General features: G+C 42.8%; 1 protein-coding gene across 1 annotated transcript in view; it reads left to right on the top strand.

The window, feature by feature from the left end:
* Nucleotides 1-20799, top strand: part of SASH1 (SAM and SH3 domain containing 1) — a 283556-nt gene that overhangs the window by 128837 nt on the left and 133920 nt on the right. Inside the window, exons 3-4 of the mRNA XM_006891650.1 lie at nucleotides 16317-16367; nucleotides 16499-16548. Of these exons, the coding sequence (XP_006891712.1) occupies nucleotides 16317-16367; nucleotides 16499-16548 (101 nt within the window). The remainder of the gene's footprint in view (nucleotides 1-16316; nucleotides 16368-16498; nucleotides 16549-20799) is intronic.

The following is a 20799-nucleotide window of genomic DNA, read 5'->3' as shown; positions in this document are numbered from 1 at the left end:
CTGGTAGTTCTCTGTCAATGTACTGTGTTTTTTTTTAATAATCCTTACTATATCACTGTTGTTGTTGTTATGTGCCGTCGAGTTGCCTGTGACTCATAGCAACCCTACGTACAACAGCCCTAAACTCCGCTCTGTCCTGTGCCAATCGCACTGTCTCCGACACTCCCTTCCCAATTATCCCAATCACTGAATCAATCCACCTCATAGAGGGCCTTCCTCTCCTGCGCTGTCCCTCCACCCTCCCAAGCATGATGTCCCTCTCCAAGGACTGGTCTCTCCTCACAACATGTCCAAAGTATGTTAGACGGAGCCTCAGAATCCTTGCCTCCAAGGAGCCACCCGGTTTAACCCTCTCCAGGACAAATCTGTTTGTTTTCCTAGCAGTCCATGGTATTCTCAATACTCTTCTCCAGCACCACAGCTCAAAGGCATCAATTCTCCTTCTATTCTCCTTAGTGATCTAGCTCTCTGATGCATAAAAGTCATTGCAAAGACCATGGCCTATATCAGACGCACCTTAGTCTCCAGAGAGACACCATTGTTCTTCAGTACTTTGGAGAGGTCCCTACCAGCAGACTTTCCCATCATATTCCCATTTTAATTTCCTGGCTACTGGTGCCAAGACTGTTGACTATGGAGCCAATCAAACTAAAGCTGTGTACAATCTCAATCTCTTCACCATCCATCCTGATGCTGCCAATTGGTCCAGTGGTGAGAATCTTTGTCTTCTTGACATTGAGCCTCAATCCATATTGTAGGCTGCAGTCCTTGACACTTTGCAGCAGGAGCTTCAGGTCCTCTTCAGTTTCAGCAAGCAGGGTTGTGTCATCCGCATAACGCAGATTGTTGATAAATCGTCACCAATCTTGACCCCACATTTCTCCTCATAGAGAATATGTATATCACTATACAAGAAAATCACTGTACATGAACGAAAACATACTATTATGTTTATTACACTGAGGCTTGGTCACCTGAGTTCCCGTTACAGACCTGGTTTTACAAACAGTTATAACACAGCTATAAAATGTTTGCCCTGTGCTAAATGACATTGCCTCATCCTTCTGAGAATTGAGTTTTTATTTTATCCTCAGTTTTCTTCCTCAAATAATGTGCTGTCAGTGAGACTTTTATATCATCAGGCCACATTTAATTTAGCTCTTCATCTATTTTAAAAGCAAATGTGGCTGATGATTTCACTGCCTTTTTTGCAAAGTATGAAGCTTGTTCAGATGGTGGCAGTTTTTTTATTTAGATGGCTTGAATCGATCATTCAAAGGTGACAGAGTTGCTGACAGGTCCCTGGAGTTGGTTCTGATGCTCAGTGACCCTGTGGACAACAGGCTGAACCCGGCTCTGCCCTGCGCCATCCTCTCAACTCTTCGGTTCCTAACCCCATTGTCGCAGTCCGTGTGTCTGTCCATCGCAGGGAGAGTCCTCATCTCTTTCACTGACCCCCTACTTTCCTAGTGGGGTGTCTTTTCCCAGGGACTGGCCCTTCCTGATAACATGCCCGAAGCCCGAAGTTTATGAGCCAAAGTTTGCTTGTCCTTGCCTCTACAGAGCACCCTGGTTGGACTTCCTTTGGACACCTATTTCTTCTTTAAGCAGTCCAAGGGATATTCAGCCTTCTTTGCCAAAACCACAAAGGGCAGTAAAACACCATGATAGTACCATTTAATTTTACGGCAACAAAGATACCAGGAATAACACTTCCTTATGACAAAGTGCGATGACCTGTTTATTTGCCATTCATTCAAATCTGGCAACCCCTCCTTGACCAGGCCACGTAATTTGATAAGTGCCACATTCAGACACTCCATCTGCACACTCATCGATTTAGATGTCATTTATGTAGCAGCACGGAAGCTTTACTGCTTTCCTTTACTGCGTCTGTGGCCCAGTTGGCTGTGAGATCCTGAAGGTGGGTGGCGTTCTTTATACACCTCAGACGCAGCTTGTCAACCACGTACAGGATCAACACTCAGGAGCTGTTGGCTGAGTCTATGAATATCTGCACATTCAGCTACAGACAATCCACAGCCTGAATGGTCTCTGTCACAAACGTTTATGCACGGCAGGGTTAAGACTGTTGTTCATTTTCTCATAATATTATAATGTAAATTGTCCACAAAAGTTTATTGTGATTCCAGTGATTTAGTACCCGCCCAAGCAATTGGACAGAGGACCTGACCAGTGTGAGAACCTCCAGCCCAGGCAGTAGACTGTCCTCCAATCACTGCTCGAATCTTCCCGCACTGTCAACTATTCCTGCCATAAGGCTTGATTTCTTTTGGCCAGACCTGGATTGGCTTTGCTTCCCTTTTTTAAAAAATTTTAAATTAAAGTCTTCCCTTAAAACTTTCAACTCATTAGTCCTGCTCATTTCTGTTAGCTCACTGAGGACCAGGATAGAGTTCAGGGGTTGCTGAGAATAGGATGATCCCTTAAAAATCCAGCCCACGGAGTCCCAGGCTAGAGGCAGCTCAGAGCCACGGTATCAGTGGCCAGGGTTACTAAAGTGTGCTGGTGCCCAGAACAGTGACATCAGCGTCACCTGGGAACTTGCTGGAAATGCAGAGTAGCTAGTACCACTCAGGCCAACTGAACTTGACCCCTCGTGTGGGTCGAGGATCTGTAACAAGCCTTTCATATGCTCGCTACACTTGAGAAACATTGACACAGAGCTTATGGGGCAGTGGTGCCTGGGTGAGTGAGAATGTGTGGCTCAGTGAGAGAATTTTAACCTGTGAATAGAGCTCTCGTGGCCTAGCAGTAAGAAGCTGTGACACTCAAGGCACAGGGTTCTGGTCCACCAGCTGCTTCATGGGAGAGGGATGGGCAGTCTCCTCCTGTGCAATTTACTGCCTCTGAAACCCTCTGTAGGATCCATTAAGGGTCTGTTCTCACTCAGTGGCACACAACATAACAACAACAACATGCAAGAATCCTGGACTGACTGCTGGTCAGTGTATATCATGCTCTGCTCAGTCCTTGTACTAATGTCAGCGGAGGCCTGTGTGCTACTGTGATGTTGAAAAGGTTTTAGTGGAGCCTCGCAGTGAAATAGGAAGCTTGCAGATACACGAGGAAGAAAGACCTGGTGATTTTCTCCTGATAATCAACTCCTGAAAACTCCCTGGATCAGCAACAGGAATCTGTACAAGGTAGGGTAGCATTTCTTCCAATGGTGCCTGGGGTCACCGTCAGTAAAGTCAACCCAAGAACCAGGCGGCGATGCATTCTTGCAGGCAGCAGGTAACTGAGTGGCCAGCTGCCCAACACTGTGTCCTAGACTGTGGCTGAAGAGCCTTGGAGCTGTGGGAAGCATTTGGTTCAAACGCAAAGCCCAGCGTGCTGAGGCTGATGGCAGACGTGGTGGTGAAGACAAGCGCACTGTGGATCAGTGAACCCAAGCCAGCTTTGGGGTCAACACTGAATCCGTGAGTCTACACTTCAGACTTGGTCAGTCTTGTACAAATATGAAAAATTCCAGCTCGATTTGAAATATGTTATATAAGATGAATTGTATTAGGAAAATCTGCTCTCAGGGACCCCTCCAGAGTGCTAAAGAGCCACGATGTCAGTCTAGGGACTAAGGTGTGCCTGATCCAGGTCACAGTCTTCACATTTACTTGCTATGGATCAGAGAGAGCTGGGTAATTACCAAGGATGACAGACGAAGAATTGATACGTTCGAGTGGTGGTGCTGGAGAAGAGAATTGAACATACCATGGGCCTCTAAGAGAACAAACAGGTTTATCTTGGAGGGGGTTAAGCCAGGCTGCTCCAAGAAGCAAGGACTTTGAAGCTCCATCTCACATATTTAGGGCATATGGCCAGGATGGACCAGTTCCTGGAGAAGGACGTTATGCTTGGAAGGGTGAAGGGACAGTGCACGAGAAGAAGATCCGAGGTGAGATAGATTGACACAGTGACTGGAGTAATGAGGGTAGGTGTGTCAGGGACGATGAGACTGGCCTAGGGTAGAGCAGGGCTCAGAGCTATTGTACATAGGCTTGCTGTGAGTCGCAGACATCTTGATGGCACAAAACAACAACCCCATGGATTCTTAAGTAATTTCACTATGACATAACCAATGCAGTGTTAGATTTTTAAAATAGAATTTATGGGCAGGGAAGAAGAGCCTCCAAAAACTCACCACACCAAAACCCAGACATACTTCAGATTTATGGCTGTCAAGTTGGAACCAACTCATGGCTGAGACTCCACTGGATTTTCAGAGGCTGGAAATCACTCAGGAGGAGACTGGTTGCCTTTCATTCTCCGTTCAAGCAGCTGGTGGATTCAGAGCGCCTGCCTGCCTTTGGCTTGTCAGCTCCTCACCACTAAGTCATTTCATGATCGTCTAAGTGGTTAAACCAGTTTTGCTGACACAGTTGTTTAATTTCTTGTTGTCAGATGATCAACAGGAATTGGAAGCATTCACTAATTGATTGCTATAGTTGTTATGCATCATTGAGTCAGAAGTGACTCATAGCTGACACCCCTCTCCCCTAAGCAAGTTTTCAAAGGCAGTAATTCACATAGGAGGAGACTGCCCATCTTTCTCCTGTGGAGCAGCTGGTGGCTTTGAACTGAGGTGCTTCAGGTTTGCAGTACAGCTCCTTACCTCTAAGCCACCAGAGCTCCCTCACTGTTTGATTGTTATTGCTGTGTGCCATCAAGGTGCCTGCGACCCTATGTACAACAGCTCTGAAGCCTGCCCTGTCCTGAGACAGTCTCACTGACTGACACACCTGCCTGCATTGCCCCAGTTGTTGTATCAATCCATCTTATCTGGGTCTTCCTCTCCTGTGCTGTCCTTCCACCCTTCTGAGCAGGATGTCCTTCTCCGAGGACTAATCCCTCCTGGCCCCCCCTTTTTTTTTAAGCTCCATCTCAGTATTTGATTAGGAATAACCAGTTGCTATTTCAGATATAAAAATCTGATCTTTAAGAAAGTCATTTTCGAAGAAGTAATTTAAACTTCTTGGTTTTTTTTTTAAAAAGGAAGAGATATTGCTTGGAATTTTATGTCCACTCTACTGCGAATTTTGATATCTAGAAGGATAGAAAGGTGAAAGGTGATCTGACAGAGCGTGGAAATTATCAAACAATATCATTGATAACACATGCAAACAAGATTCTGCTGAAGATTATCCAAAAATGAGTGGAACAGCACATCAACAGAGAACTAACTGTCTGAAGTGCAGGCTGGGTTTAGAAGAGGCTGTGGTACTAGGGATATTATAGCTAATATCAGATGGATCTTGGCTTAGAGTAGAGTACCAGAAGAATGACTATCTGTATTTCATTGACTATGCAAAGGCTGTGTGGATCACAACAAACTGTGGTTGACTCTAAAAAGAATGGGAATCCCAGAACATTTGATTGTGCTTATGCAAAACCTATACTCGGACCAGGAGACAGTTGTCAGAACAGAGCAAGGAAACCCTGCATGGTTCAAAATTGAGAAGGGTGTTGCCAAGGATGCGTCCTATCTCCCTCTCTTTTCAATCTATGTGTGGAACAGATTATCCGGGAGGCTGGGCTCTATGAGGAGAAATGTGGCATTGGGATTGAAGGTAGACTCATCAACAATCTGTGTTATGCAGATGACACAACCCTGTTTGTTGAAACTGAGGAGGACCTGAAGCACTTGCTAGAAAAGGTCAAGGCCTGCAGCCTTCAATATGGAATGAAGCTCAACAGCAAAATAAAAAAGATTCTCACCACTGGGCCAATTGGCAGCATCATGATGGATGGTGAAGAGATTGAGATTGTCAATAGCTTCTGTTTGCTTGGCTCTATAATCAACACTCTGGGTACCAGCAGCCAGGAAATTTAAAGACAAATTGCATTGGGAAAGTCTGCTCTCCAAAGTACTGAAGAGCAACAATGTCAGTCTGGAGACTAAAATGTGCCTGATACAGGCCATGGTCTTTGCAATTACTTGCTATGCAGCAAAAAACTGGACCATGACTAAAGATAATAGAAGGATATGACAAGAGCCCAGAATGAAGGTTGCATAGTGGAGTGTACTCGGGGCAGGGGGATTGTATACCAGTGAAGGAATTTTTCCTTTATTTTTCAAAGAGAAGAGTGAACTGGGGCAGGGGAGGAGTGGGCAGGGAGAAAAAGGCAACAATGAATGAATGGAAATCCAAAATCTCTGTAAATGTTCATTAAAATTAATAACATTTTAAGCAGTTAAAAAAGATAATAGAAGGAGAATTGATGCTTTCGAGCTATGGTGCTGGAGAAGAGTACTGAATATACCATGGACTGCTAGGAGAACAAACAGGTTCATCCTAGAGAGGAGGAAACCAGGCTGCTCTTTGGAGGCAAGGATTCTGAAGCTTCATCTGACATACTTTGGACATGTTACAAGGCAGGACCAGTCCTTAGAGAGGGACATCATGCTTGGGAGGGTGGAGGGACAGTGCAAGAGAGGAAGACCCTCAATGAGATTAATTAATTCAGTCACTGGGGTAATGGGTGTAGGTGTATCAGAGACAATAATATTGGCACAGGATAGAGGCAGGGTTTAGGTTTTTTGTACATAGGGTCACTATGAGTTTCAGGCAACTCGATGGCACAGAACAACAACAACAGCAACAACAACAACAATAAGGATAGACATGTAAATACATTCATACTGTTCCAAGTCATCTCTGCCTCATGGTGGTCTGCATGCAGAGAACAGGACAACTGCCTGGTCCTACATCTTCTCACGATAGTCCCTCATAGTCTATCTCACCAGAAGTCTCCTTTACCGTCACTGGCTCTTTGCTCTACCACATTATGTCCTCCCTCCGGTGATTGGTCCTCCTGATTTTGTGTATGAAGCAGTTGAATTGGACAGTGTTTTCATTGGCTGGTTTTTGGAAGGAGATTGCCAGGTGTTTCTTCCAAGCCTGTCTTCATCTAGAAAATTCACTGAAACCTGATTTCCAATGGGTGACCCTGCTGGTACTTGAATCACTGGTCGTATAGCTTCCATCAATCATCGTATCCATATTCAAGTCACATATGGACAAAGGTCACTTTCTTTATAGACTTTCTAGGGATCGCTTTCTAGGGTGGCTTTGCCCATAGAGAGTGGCACTGGTTGGTAAACCAGATTTTATCTCTCTAGTGCTTCTAATCCACAAGTGACTCTGAGGAGGAAGATGGGTAATCTCCCATTCGATTTACAGCTTCCAAAACCTGCTGGAGTGTCAGCTACGAGTCACTTGAGAATGGACAGCAATGAGTTGAGTTGATAAACATTATATATTGTTAAATAACATAGTTACACTTATTCCACCTCAACCCTCCCTCCTTCCCTCATCGCCAGTAGGGGCCGGGGTATGAGGGCCTTTCATTGTCAGGTTGTTGCCTCAGGGAAAGTCAGAGGCACTCCACCCCAAGACCTCACCCCTGTCTGCTCTGGAAGCTCTTTATGTGTTTGTGTTTTCCTTCCCTCTCTGAGTAAATAAGCCTCTGTTCCTTCAATTAATTCTATTTATATAATTCCCAGACTGCAGAAGAGGAAACTCTCCTGGTTTTGGTTATCTCCCAGAAAATATGCCGTCCAGAGCCTGCTCAAGTTATCCAGATGTCAGCTGCCTGGTGCACCTGTGATTTTTACATTAAATGCAAATGATTCCCACAAGCCCCTGTAGAAGTCACTAGAACGCCAGCACCATAAAGACACTGTCTGTCTTTGCAATATTTTGTCCTTGTTGAACAGAACGCTACCTAGCACATGGTATATGCTCAAGAAATGGTTGTTAAAGTGGTGGATGATTATGTGAAGGGGCCTGGGGGAGAGAAAGACAGACAGACAGAGAACAAAATGAATTAAGTTCATTTCTTGCTCTCTGTTGCTTTTGGTTCATGCTGATCGAGTCCAAGAAGATGGCTTGATGAGTGTGCAGTAACCACAGTCAGGTGTTGGATGAACTCCATGGATGGGGCCCATCTAGATGGAGCTAGCATTGTCTTCTCTGCACTGAGAAGGGCATGGCCTGCATCTCTTAGTGTCACTCAGGCTGAGTTCTCTTCATAAGATGAAAAGCTGATTTATAAAGCTTGTTTGGTCCTGTTTGGAGGATAATTAAAATGTCTTCACTGACACTGTGCCTTTTGATCCTTACCTTTATGAAACATGACACTAGTGTCGGCTCTGTTTGCAGTACAAAGTGAATTCTTCTAACATCTTGCTTGCATCTTGTTCAAATGACCTGTTTTCCTGTCTGAGGCTAGGTCTTCTTTGTCTCTCCACGGGAAATGCTTGCTACATGGTCTGTTCTTGGTATTGTTCAAGTGATAGCCCAACATTGTTTTCTAAGACAGTATTGAAATTTAAATATTTATACTCTATTGTTTAAAGTGAGATGTTAGAGCCTCAAGCTTGACAGGCTTAGATTCAGATTATCTCTGTCCTTAACCCGCTAGTTTCTTTCTAACTTCCGTGTATTGATTTTTGTCACAGCTGTGTTTCAGGGTGATAGAACACATCCTCCTAGCTCCCCAGACCTGTCTCAGGCGTGGGTTTCCCCAGTCCTCTCTCAGTGCAAAGGGAATAGATCCCCTTGTTGGGTCCTTTCTGATTTCACCAGCAGCTGCTGGACCACCCTCTAGCTTGCTGGAGTTCAAGCATACACTGGACCAAAGAGACTTAGTTAATTAGAGCCTATGTTCATAACATCTATCAGTGTAGTGCCACGTCCACTGTACTGAAACCAAGAGGAGAACCTTTCCCCACCCAGTGTGAGCAGTAAGTGGTGGATATCACTTTTAAAATAAAAACAGAGATGATGTCTTTATAGGCTTCAAACACTGTCTTGCTTATTGCTCATTGCTGCAAATTGGAACTTTTTAGCTGACCCTCTAGCAGGTTTTCAGAAGATCTCAGTCACACAGGAGGAGATTGTTTTTCTTGCAAGGAGCTGCTGGTGATTTTCGAAGCAACTGCCACTAGAAAGTGCAGAATTTGTGATCTATCTCTTCTAGGACCTCAAAGCCCTTGTTTTGAGAACTACCTTCATTCCTGGTTCAGTTTTCCTTTATCACCTTCATTCCTCTTCTTCCTACTTTGTATCAGTTAATTTAGCACCTAAACTTACTGAATATAGTTTTGTAAGTGATCTTAAATAGGTTGGGGAACATGATGAGCTTTAAATAAATATGTAAGCAATTTTGTGGAATAGGGACCAGTTTAGTAAGAAGACCCAATTATTTTCGCACAGAACAGTAATGACCAGGTGCAAATTGTCCCTCTGGGTTTTTTTCGTCATCAATGCTTCTAGAAATTCACTGATCTGTTAATTATTGAGAGCCTTTCAGGTGGCAGTTTGTGGAACTGCAATCATCAGCTGTGAAAATATAATTTTCCTTGAAACCTCTCTTCTTTGATGTGACGAGATGAGAGAGCGCTCTACCGTTTACTTGTCCTCATTAGAAGAAAACCGTCCTAAGTCTGGCCATGAATTTATAGGAACTATAAACGTGACTAACATTTCCTGTTTTTCCAAAGAGAAATTGAGGTGAAATGAACTTTGAAAGGTAAAATAAGATAGAGGAGCTTAAATGCACCGGCCATTACAATTTTTCCCCAAGTTCTTTGTGATAAACATAGATCTTTTTAAAAGTATTTGCTATTTAGCTTTCTATTTTACGTGTCAGAATAACTCTGTAACCCAAAGGTACATTTTAAATAAAATCAAGTGCATGTCCCAACCTGTGAACTTAATTGCAAGCAAAGAATAATACAAGAAAATAGCCAGGTTCAGTGGCATAGTGATTCTTCAACACAAACGAGTCAGACCAATAAACACCCTTGTAGCCTTCTTCAGGGGTCCCTAGTGGCCTAGTTTTAAATTGTGCTGTCAACTCAGAAGCACACAGTTGGGTTCACCAGCTGTTCTGCAGTGTGATTTACAGCTTATGAAAGTCCACTAGATAGTTGGTTATGAGTCAGTTCCAACTCAACAGCAGTGAGTTGAGGAGAGCAAGCCCCTGTCCCACGGCTGGGAGCCTGAGAGGTTTCCGAGAACAGCAGCAGCAGCAGCAGCAAGGAAGACTTGCGTTTGCAGCACTTTAATGGAACCTGACAGATACCTGCTTTCAGGAAGGGGTACGCATACACATTAGTTAGGTTTTGGGGAGGTGCTAGTGTGACTTAAGTGAAAGTTTACAAAGCACGTTGGTTCCACAGTCACCAGCTTAGTTTATACATAGCTTTGTTTTATGATTTGGGTCACAAAGTCCTTCAGTCTACTACCACTTTCCTCACTTCCACCCTGCGTTCTCTGTTTCTGTTCATCCCACTTTTCTGTGTCAGCCTGCCTTCTGAATATTTTGCTTGTGTAAATGTCCCCCCACCACCACCCTGGTCTTGTCTAGTTAAATGTTCTGAGGAGAACAGTCTTCCTTGTTGTTACTGTTCATTTTCTAAATCTGCCTATTTGGCACAAGGGAGCTCTGGTGATGTAGTGGGTAGAGTCCCGCTGCTAATCTAAAGATGGTTCTCTCTCTGATAGTTCAAATCCACCAGCCATTCTGAAGGAGAAGGATGGGCAGACTCCTCCTGTGTTATTTACAGCATCAGAAAACCCACCGGAGGATTGGCAGTGGGTCGGTTCTGACTTGATGTCAATAAATGAATGTCCGACTGAGAGTAGATTTAGAGCAAAGTTGGGAAAATGTTTAAAGGACATAGTGTTGGATGTTCCACCTGTTTCTACAAGACCAATTAAGTCTGGTATTTTTTTAGGAATTTTTGTTTTGTTCTGCATTATACTTTCATAGATATGCCGATTTTTAGATTACACTGCTATGTGTTCATGGCTTCTTTGCATTAGGCCATCTGATGCTTGTGTGTTATCTGGGAAGAGTGGTTACTATGACACAGAGGTGAAATCTCCATCTTTACAGCTCTTCCATCAGGGCTTTATATCTCCAGCCAACATGCTCTCTTGGGGACAATAGAATGGCAGAGGGGAGAGGCACCTGTCGCCAAATGACATACTAGCACTTTAACTCATTGTTGGGCTTATTTTTATTGGGTCGATATATACTTAAGTCACTTTGGTGCCCAAGTACATGCTGTGCTAATGACACTGCTCACTGATAGGTCAGTGGTTCGAATCCACTAGCAACCCCCAAAGAGAACAATGTGCTGCCTTGTCTCATAAAAATTTACAACCTGGAATACCTGAAGGAAGGCTGCATTTACTGGGAATCCGCTTAAAGGCAGTGGGTTTGGGTGGGTGCTGGTTCATACAGCGTTGACATAATCTTTGGTAGTTTTGGCACTTATGGTCCTGAACCATTCAGTATCATCCTAATGATTTATAGCCAATTGTTTCTTTCTTTCTTTCTTTTTTTTTTAAAACCATTCTCCTCCATTATCTGCAGTGCATGGTAAAAGGCTTAAACTAGCAAGAGCAGCCAGTAGATTGCCCAAAGATTAAGACTAGAACTTTTAAAACTCCATTAAGGTCTTTTTGAATTTCAAATAACAATTAAGGTGCAAAGATTTTCCTCAAATGCTTAAAGCTTGAGAAGAGAGGAAATAACTGGTTAGGATTTATATCATGGGCTGATTTGAAGTGAGGAGGAAATAAAATAAAAGCCAAGATGACATCATATGTAAGGTAATTTTTTTTTTCTAAAGTAGATGATCCTGTAAGTTTCTCTGTCTCATTTCTCTCTTGCTGGACAAGGATCTCTCCTGAGAAAGAAAACATCATTTTCTTTGCCAAGTGGCAGATTGCCTCTCCACAGTCTTCTTATAAACTGGTAAAAGTCGTGCAAGATTTAAAATCTGCCACCAGCAGTGACTTTGCCCAGCATGTCAGATCTGGGTTCTCCATGGTGAGCGGACCGAGGTCACCAGGGCAGGCATGGGGCATTCTGCTTTTTAGCAGAATATTTCTAAACATGCCACTTTCTCTGCTCGCCACCCACCCCTCCCTTCCTGTACCTATCATGGAAGAGGGGAACTTGGCTTTGGGCTACTTGGTGAGCTCCTGAGAGTCTCCACACCCCTTCCCCATTTTTGGAAGAAGAAAGGGATTTATTCCGCCCACTTTTCCAGCTGCGAAGATTGTTGGCTTCAAACACTGGCAGTCAGAGAGGAGAGAGATGTGGATTGCCACAAGGAAAGTGGAGTAGGGGTAAGGGCGGCATATTGATTTTCAGCTTCTGATGCTGCCCGCCGTAGATTTTTGCCTCTGGCCTATCCCACAGTGGAATGCGGCCTTTACCGTGAAATGGGGCCATTTCAGGTCAGAACTTTAGTTTTATTTGGCCCATGGCCTTTTAAGTGTGACTGTAGTTATACAAGTAGGAGAAATACACGTGTGTTCATATTTTTTTGGTTGGATTGTTTTGGTTTTGGCAAACCACTGACTCCATCTTGAAAGGTTTGCTCTGTTTGCTTGTTTCTGCATTAGGCATAATAAACAGTTTAGGGCAACTATTGTTTCCAGAAATTGTCCACACTGAAAAGAAATGAGTCTCAAGTTTCCCCCCTGTAATTTTTTTGTCACCTGAGTTATTGAAAACAAATAAACTATATAGTACTACATAGTCTCTTTCAGTCAAAAGGTGGAGGGAAAGGATTTATTATTCATAAAATGAATATATTTTATGGAAATTTTAACATACCCATGGAGTATTTTAGTGCACACAATACATAATTCAAGAAATTATCTTTTCATATTTTCCCTTTTTTAAAAAAACTGTGATTTTAAAGAAATTTTATGGAAAGGTTGGTTTTTGATTCATTCTTTCCATATTTCTTAGGTAAATATTTAGTTAAATTTTTGGAGATGCAATTTGTAATTTTCTTACTAGATTTCATTTTTAGAACATTCATGATGATTTTTTTAAATGCAAAAGGAATATATTCTTGAATAATGTGTTGCTATGTAAAAATCTTTTCAGATACTTTCTCAAGTATTTATAAATATACATACAGATGCAGACATTCCCCAAGTTACAAACATCTGACTTGTACAACTTGTAACTGGGAACCAATCCCTGTAAAGTTTATGATATTAAAGATTTCAGGTACATTGGATGGTTTGTAGTTACAAAGGAATACTATTTTGCAACAAGCTTCAAAACACTTCTTACTTTATTTTGTTAAAGATGTTTTAGTGTATCAGTGTTTGTTAATATTTCATGCACAGAAAGATACAGTTTATACTACATACTAAGACCTTTGAAATTATGAACTTTGATAAATGTTCATAGTTGTAGAGGGGCTTCAGGCCTTTTGTTCATAGGGTCCTATGAGTCGTGCTTGACTCAAAGGCAATCAACAACAATAAGACCTTTTACTAGATGACATACGGTGCTTGTTTCCACTTACGTAAAAACTGAACCTAAAGATAGGTATGAAAACAGAATGTGGTAATAATCTGGCAGCTTACTGTCTATTACTGTGAAACACATGAGGTTAGAAATTGTATTTTTAAGCCTTTCTTGACCTAATTTATTTTTTTAAATATATGTAACAGGAGTATAGAATCATAAAAATTACAAAGCAAACAAGAGACTAGATCTACTGCTATTAAGTGTCTATCATTTCAGACCTTTTTACTGTGCACACTCGTAATGCATGTGCATGCCCATATATACATATATATCCTGGGACTCATTTATATTTTCATTTAATTTTTATTGTTATGCTTCATGAAGATAGGAAAGTTAAGAGTTTATATATGAATGATATTTGTTATTTTTAACTAAGGTATGGCAAAACAATGCACTGCTTTCTACATAGATTGAGTTCCATACATCTATTTTTTTTTCACAGACTTGGGGCATGTTGTTAGGAAAGGCTATTCCTTAGAAAGGGACACTGTGCTTGGAAAGGTGGAGGGTCATCAAAGGAGAGGAAGATCCCCAATGAGATGAACTGACACAGTAACTACAGCAGTGGACTCAAGTGTGTCAGAGACGATGAAGGTGGCACTGGGCAGGTCAGAGTTCAGGGAGAGGGTCGCTGTGAGCTGTCCTTGATGACACCTGGCAACAATGGCAGGAAAAACTTTTTTTAAAGAATATTCTGTCTAGTGTAAAATCAATAATCATGTCATCTTTAACTGTGATATACACCCTTTGATCAGTTATTGATGAGTAAGTTAAAATCCAGCACAGGTCCTTGTGTGAAAATAGAGCATGGCTACATCAAATTACAGAATGGAAAATTATTACATCATCACATACCTACCAAAGGACTGAGAATCATGGCCCTGCCAAGTTGGCACATGTCTTTAACAATCCCAGCCAGTAGTACTTTCACCTCCTACCTCACCATGTGTTAATGTCGAGTAATACTAGATTTTTTACACTATTGTCATAATTGGTTACTAATGAAGTGATCAAGAAATGAAAGGAAACGGATCAGTACTTTCTTAAATACTTTCTAGTTGTTTACAATTTCAGAATGTATTTCTTCATGCTCGTAACATCTAAATCTTGATTACTGCGCACTGTTCTCGCTAATGAACAAAGATATTCATCAAGTGTTAAAGACAAGGCAGAGCCTTGGTGACCCAGCCATTTTCTCAAGATTGAAATATCAAAATCGTTTAGACCATACAATTATTACCTCTGTTGTTTCAAAAGTTTTACTGTGGAAGATTTAAAAGATAGAGAGAAACAGCTGTATTTTAGACTCCCAAATATCATCACCATCACCGTACTTCAACAAATACCAGCTTGTGGCTTGATTTCATCCGTCCCTTCCCTGGGCCTTCTCCACTCCCCTTTTTCCATCAAAGAAAACCCGGAAATTACATTACATCATGAAATATCACAGTTTTTTAATCACACACACACACACACACACACACACACACACTTTTTGTTGTTGTTGTCTTCCATCAATTTGTAACTGACCCTTAGCTGGCCCTTCAGCAGGTTTTCACAGACAGTAAATATCACAGGAGGAGACTGCCCATCCTTCTGTGTGCCTTTGGGACTGCAGTTCAGTTTCTTACCATAAGGCCACTAGACAGACAGATAGACACACACACACACACACATTAAAATTGATCTAGTTACCAACCTATCTATCAATTTATACTCCAGGACTAAGGGTGATTGAGTTGCCAGTTTTTTAAAACTCAGGCTTTCTCTTTTAAGATGCATGTCCCAAATCATCCCGTTCTCCTCATCTCTGCACGTTCATGTTTATGTTTTTATTCGTGCACGAAGGAGTTCCTGTGGTCGAGTCCATTGGGAGTTGTGCAGGTCTCCCAAAGGCTGTGTCTCTTTGGTAGTTCAAACTGGTCAACAATTCCACAGGAGAAAGATGGGCGATCTCCTGGTGATTTACAGCTTTGGAAATGCACTCAAAGATCAGCTGTGAGTCAGTTCTGACTGAATGGCAATATGTTTTAATTTCTTGGTGTGCTGGATTGCTGTTACCTGTTGGTTTACAAATATAATAAGTAGTTATGCAGATTTCTGTGTATCACTGCTACTTTTATATTCCAACAAGATTAAAGACATTGATCAAGTTCTGTATTGTGTTAATGATGAAATGTGTGACTTTGATATAAAGCTTGGTGAATTCTCAGGACTGGAAATAATATCAAATTAGGTTTCCCATGTCTTAAATGTGCTTGAAACATTTGGCCCAATTTTATAAAATACTCTGAATAGAATTAGAACTTTAAAATCAAGTTGGAACTATTTTGTAACTAAAAAAATAACTGATGAGTCGTACATGTGTTAGATAAGACCTAAGTGTCGTATATGACACAGCTCAGTGTCATAAAGACACTGTATCTATAACTCAGCTCTGTTTATACTGGTGAGTTAAAATTAACTCATAGCTGATCTTCCTGTGGGATTTTCGAGACTGTAACTCTCATGGGGAGAGATTAACTAGCTTTCTTCCTAGGAGCCATTGGTGGATTTGAACTCCTAAAGAGGCATGACCTTTGAGTTACTAGCACAACTCCCTACTGCCTAAGTCATCAGAGCTACTGTATATAGTATATACTCAGGGAATTATTTTACCTATAATTAGCTGTAACCTTCCTTTGGACCATGCTGTTTCCCTTCTGCAATAAAATTGTCATTAGTGTTAAGCAGTGGAGTTTGGAAAACAATTCCATTTTAAGAGACCAGAGCTCTCAATTTAAAAACACTAGTTTTGTGGAAACTCTGTTTGCCCCCACCATCTCCTCCCACTCTCCCCCAGCACTTCCCATATCCTCCCGTCTCTTCTTACACTGCTTTGTCTTTGGGGGTATGCCACGTGTGGAAGTCTCATTAAACCAGCATCTGTTTTGTTTTAGGAGAAACCTGATGCCATCCCCACGTCACTTCAGCTGCGGTCCCAGATCGAAGTAAGCACAGTGCCTTTAATCATCTATTTCTGCTTCTGCCTCTTTCCTTGTTTTTAAAAATGTGATGCTCTGTGCACGTCAGATGAAGGCTGTTGTTCCGCCTGCATTGACGCTCGAATCTTCTCTTCTAGGAGTCCCTGGGCTTCAGTAGCACCGCATCAACACCAGAAGTGGAAAGAAAGTAAGTCCGCCCTTCGCCCAGTGTCAGAATCTCCCAGAAAGGGTCTGTCCCTTAAGTCCAGGCTGATGGGAAGCAAGGGGCTGATCGTGTGTGGAAGTCCTGTTGACTTGGAGGTCATGCTCTTCTGTGCTGTGGGCACATGTGTTAGAGGGGGGACGTGTGTGCTGTGTAGTCCAGTGATGCTGTGTCCAAGGACTGTGGAGAGCGAGGCCACACCATGTTTGCCGGTAAATCCTCAAGAAATATGTGGGAATGAGCATGGGAAGAGAGAAAAAGCAGTGCAACCAAATGGACTGTCTTCTTCTACATGAATTCTTTTTTTTTAGGGCTCAGTGGTAAGGAATTGTGCTGCCAATGCAGAGGTACATGGTTCGAGTCCACTAGCTGCTTTGTGTGAGAAAGATGAGCAGTCTCCTTCCATACATACAATTTTTCCCCTTCTGTGTGATTTACAGCCTCTGAAAAGCCGCAAGAGAGACAGCTATGGGTCAGTTCCAACAGGATGGTACACAACAACTACATCAAAGGATAAAACTTGTAAAATACAGCAAGGCATAAATAGGAAATGCATGCTAGACTAGTGCAGCAATTCCATACTCGTCCCTCCCCACTGTGGTAGTTGACCTTGGGAGTGAGCAAGTTTACCAGAGGGCAGGAAGTGCTCTCCAACCTTTCCTGGGCGAGGTCGTGTTTTTACTTCCCTTTCCTGACTTAGCCCCTCTAATTTCTACTCTCATGGAAGGTAATTCTATGTTATACCTATTTCCAGTATTCCTTTGAGGCAACTTTAAAAACAAATAAACAACAACAAAACCACCACCAACCCCCAAACAAAACAAATGGTGTGTGTTGTCACCTCCCCACCCCAACCTTTTTAATTACAATTTCTTTTATTCCATTGCCTGTCTTTTCCCTAGAACTTTCTATTTGTGATATTTGGAGGTAAGGAAGTTTTAAGAAAGCCCAAATCTTTAAACAGACGCTTCCTCTGGCAAGGAGCCACTCAGTTTCCTGCCAAGAGAAGCATAGAAGGATTTAAGAAGAAAGTATTTCAGGAATGAATAGCACACGGTGAGAGGGCGCGTGTGTGTGCTTTACGGCACAGCCCTGCCCAGTCTGCCCAGTGTGTGTGTGCATGTGCTGCTGGCCCCGAGGCAGCCCAGGGAAGGGAAGCCTGCGAACCTGAAGGCGCTCAGCAAGGTTGACCGAGGACAGAGGTGATTCGCCAGGAAAGTATGCAAAGACCACGAGCCTCTCTTCTTTGTGGTTGCACTGTGTCACCCCAGGGACTTGAGAATGTCATGGCTGAAATGCAGTTGACATTCACTAGAAACTAGAGGTAGGATGGCAGGCTCCAGGGGCATTGGATGATTGACACACTTAGCTGTTAACTGGAAGGTTGGAGGTTCAAGTCTCCCCAGAAAAGCTTCAGAAATAAAGCTTGACAGTTGACTTCCTAAACCACCTATCATTGCAAACTACTTGTCTATTTCCAAGAAATGGCCCTTTTTGGCAACATGCTTAAAGTATGTGAAATGAAGCTTTGCCATCCTTGCATCTAAGGAGACAAAGAACTCTGGTTCCCTGGAAAGGTGGAGGGTCAGCGGAAGAGAGGAAAACCTCAATGAGATGGAATGACACAGTGACTGTGGCAGTGGGGTCCAGTGTGCCCGGGGTGGTGGTGAGGGCACAGGATAGGGCAGGGTTCAGATCTGCTGTTCATAAGATTGCTTTGAGTCCTTCTTGACTCAATGGCACATAACAACAACAACAACAACAACAACAGGCTTCATGAAGCACAATTCTAGTTGACATACGGGGGGTCACCGTGAATTAGAATCGACAGTCTTTGTGTTATGGTGGTGAGGAATGGAGCACTGGGCAGGGGCGACACATGAGTGGCCTGTTTCTAGGTCTTGCTTACACCATGGTCACATTCTTGAGTATTTGAATGTCCTCACTCAGGCCAGAACTCCGGCCTCTGTTGGTGTCACTGAATCCTTTCGGCAGCGAGAGGGACTGACTCACCACACTTGTTCTAACCTTGGTCGCTTCCCCTCAATGTGGGAGATCATTCTTTCCATGTGTTTAGCCTCCACTTAGTAAAATGTGGCGGGGCTCCTGTGGCCAAGAGAGCGACTGTTAGTCTCTGCTGAGGCCGACAGAAAATTGAAAACACACATACTCACGCTACGGACAACTCCCAGCCTTCCCCCTGCAAGGCCATTTCACCTTTGTTCTTGCAAAATAGTCTATTGGAACTCAGTGTTTCCGAGCCATTTTAGTATTTTCACTCCATTGGTCTTCATTTCTCTGTTACTAGAACTTGATAAAAGGTGACACTCTTCCCCTCTTTCCATTTTCAAAATGGTTCTGAGCAATTTTTAAATGTATTGAAATGTTATAAGAAAGGTACAATGAACCTGCATGTAAACTTCACTTCACTGACCAATTGCTGGCATTCACATGTTCCTGCTTTCTTTTTCCTATACATGTATGTAAATTCTGATGATGATGATGATGATGATATTACTATCTGAGAGGAAGTTGGAGACATCATGGGCTTCACCACTAACCACCTGAGCACGTTTGTCCTCAGGACAAGGGCTTTATCTCATTGCCATCAAGTCACCCTAGCAGCCGATAGGAAGTTGCCAACCCAAAGGCCGCACCTCTGCTCAGGTCTGAATCCACCAGGAACTCCACAGGAGGTAGATGGGCCATCCCGATGACAGTGGGTTTTGAATTTGAAGGCAGAAAAGAAACATCACCATACGTTTGCTGCAGCTCCAAACCTTCACCACAGTCATCACAGCTGCCAGATCTTTCTCATGTGGGTGGAGCAGCTGCAGAGTTCAAATCAGCCACGTCGTGATGGGCAGCTGACTGTTTAACCACTGCAACACTAGGGCACCTTCTTACAGAACCAGAATATATGAGCAAATCAAGGAGATTATCATGAGCTTTTTCCAACATCAGAAACATCAGTAGCCTAGTGCTTCTGAACCAAAGCACCGAGGTTTGCATCCAAGAGTAGCTCTTCAGGAGGAAGACAGACAATCTCTTTCTGTGCGATTTACAGCCTGTGAAAACCTGTTGGGGGGTCAACTATGAGTCAATTCTGACTTGATGGCAATGAGGGCTTTTTTCCCTTCTCTAACACCCAGTTCATCTTTAAGTTTCTCTGCCCTGGTAAGAACTCTAATATTTCCTTCTGCTCAGTTGCTTGTTACTTTTTTACATGCCATGTCTCTTTTGTCACATTTAATCTGAAGGGGGTTTCCAGTCTGTCTCTTGTATGCTATTGACTTTTTAAATTTTACCATTTGGCAAAATGCCCTTTGACTTGGGCTTCATTGGTTCTTTTGTGAATTTATGTCATGTGTCTCTTGTGCTGTGTTTTCAGTGCTTTGCACCACATGACACATGACATCAGTTTGTCCCATTGTGCAAGGGGCTCAGGTCTTTTATATCTGGTTGCTTTCTTACATGCCATGATTCCTTGGAGAACCATGATGTAGTTTTCCCTTTGAATTAATAAATAATCTGTGGGGAGGTAACTTGAGATTGTGTACAAACCCACCGAACTTTTACCTAATGGCTTTAACATTCTTTACATTTTCTTGCATGCTTGATAAAGTACCAGGTCAGTAGGAAAGAGAAAGACGCTCAGTGAGGTGGATTGACACAGTGAACGGAGCTGTGGGTTCAAGTGCTTCAGAGAAGGTGGAGACAATACAGGGGCCGGCAGTGTATTGTTTGGTTGTACATGGGGCAGTTATGAACCAGCTTGATGACACCTCATAACAACAACTCAATTATTAAGGAGTCACTGATGGTGCAACAGTTAAGCACTTGGCTGGTAATAACCAAAAGATCAGTAGTTCAAACCCACAGGTCACTGTATAGGGAAATAAGTGGTGGTCAGTCTGTTTCCTTAGTAGCTCTATGGGACAGCTCTCCAGGGTCTTTGCTGAGTCAGAATCAACTCAGCTGGCCACAGAGGAAATAAGTTACTATTGTGATGATAGTAAAGGACTGCAGCCTTCAATACAGATTGAAGCTCAACATCAAGAAAACCAGGATTCTCACCACTGGGCCAACTGGCAGCATCAGTATGGATGTTGAAGAGATTGAGATAGTTAACAGTTTTAGTTTCCTTGGCTCCACAGTCAACACTCTTGGTAACAGCAGCCAGGAAATCGAGAGATGAATTGCATTGGCAAAGTCAGCTGTCAGGGACCTCTCAAG

Source organism: Elephantulus edwardii, unplaced genomic scaffold (assembly GCF_000299155.1).
Source record: "Elephantulus edwardii isolate Elephantulus edwardi_28Jun2011 unplaced genomic scaffold, EleEdw1.0 scaffold00102, whole genome shotgun sequence".
Lineage (NCBI taxonomy): Eukaryota > Metazoa > Chordata > Mammalia > Macroscelidea > Macroscelididae > Elephantulus > Elephantulus edwardii.
Note: the sequence above shows the minus strand (reverse complement) of the source record. Positions and strands in the feature narration are given on the sequence as shown.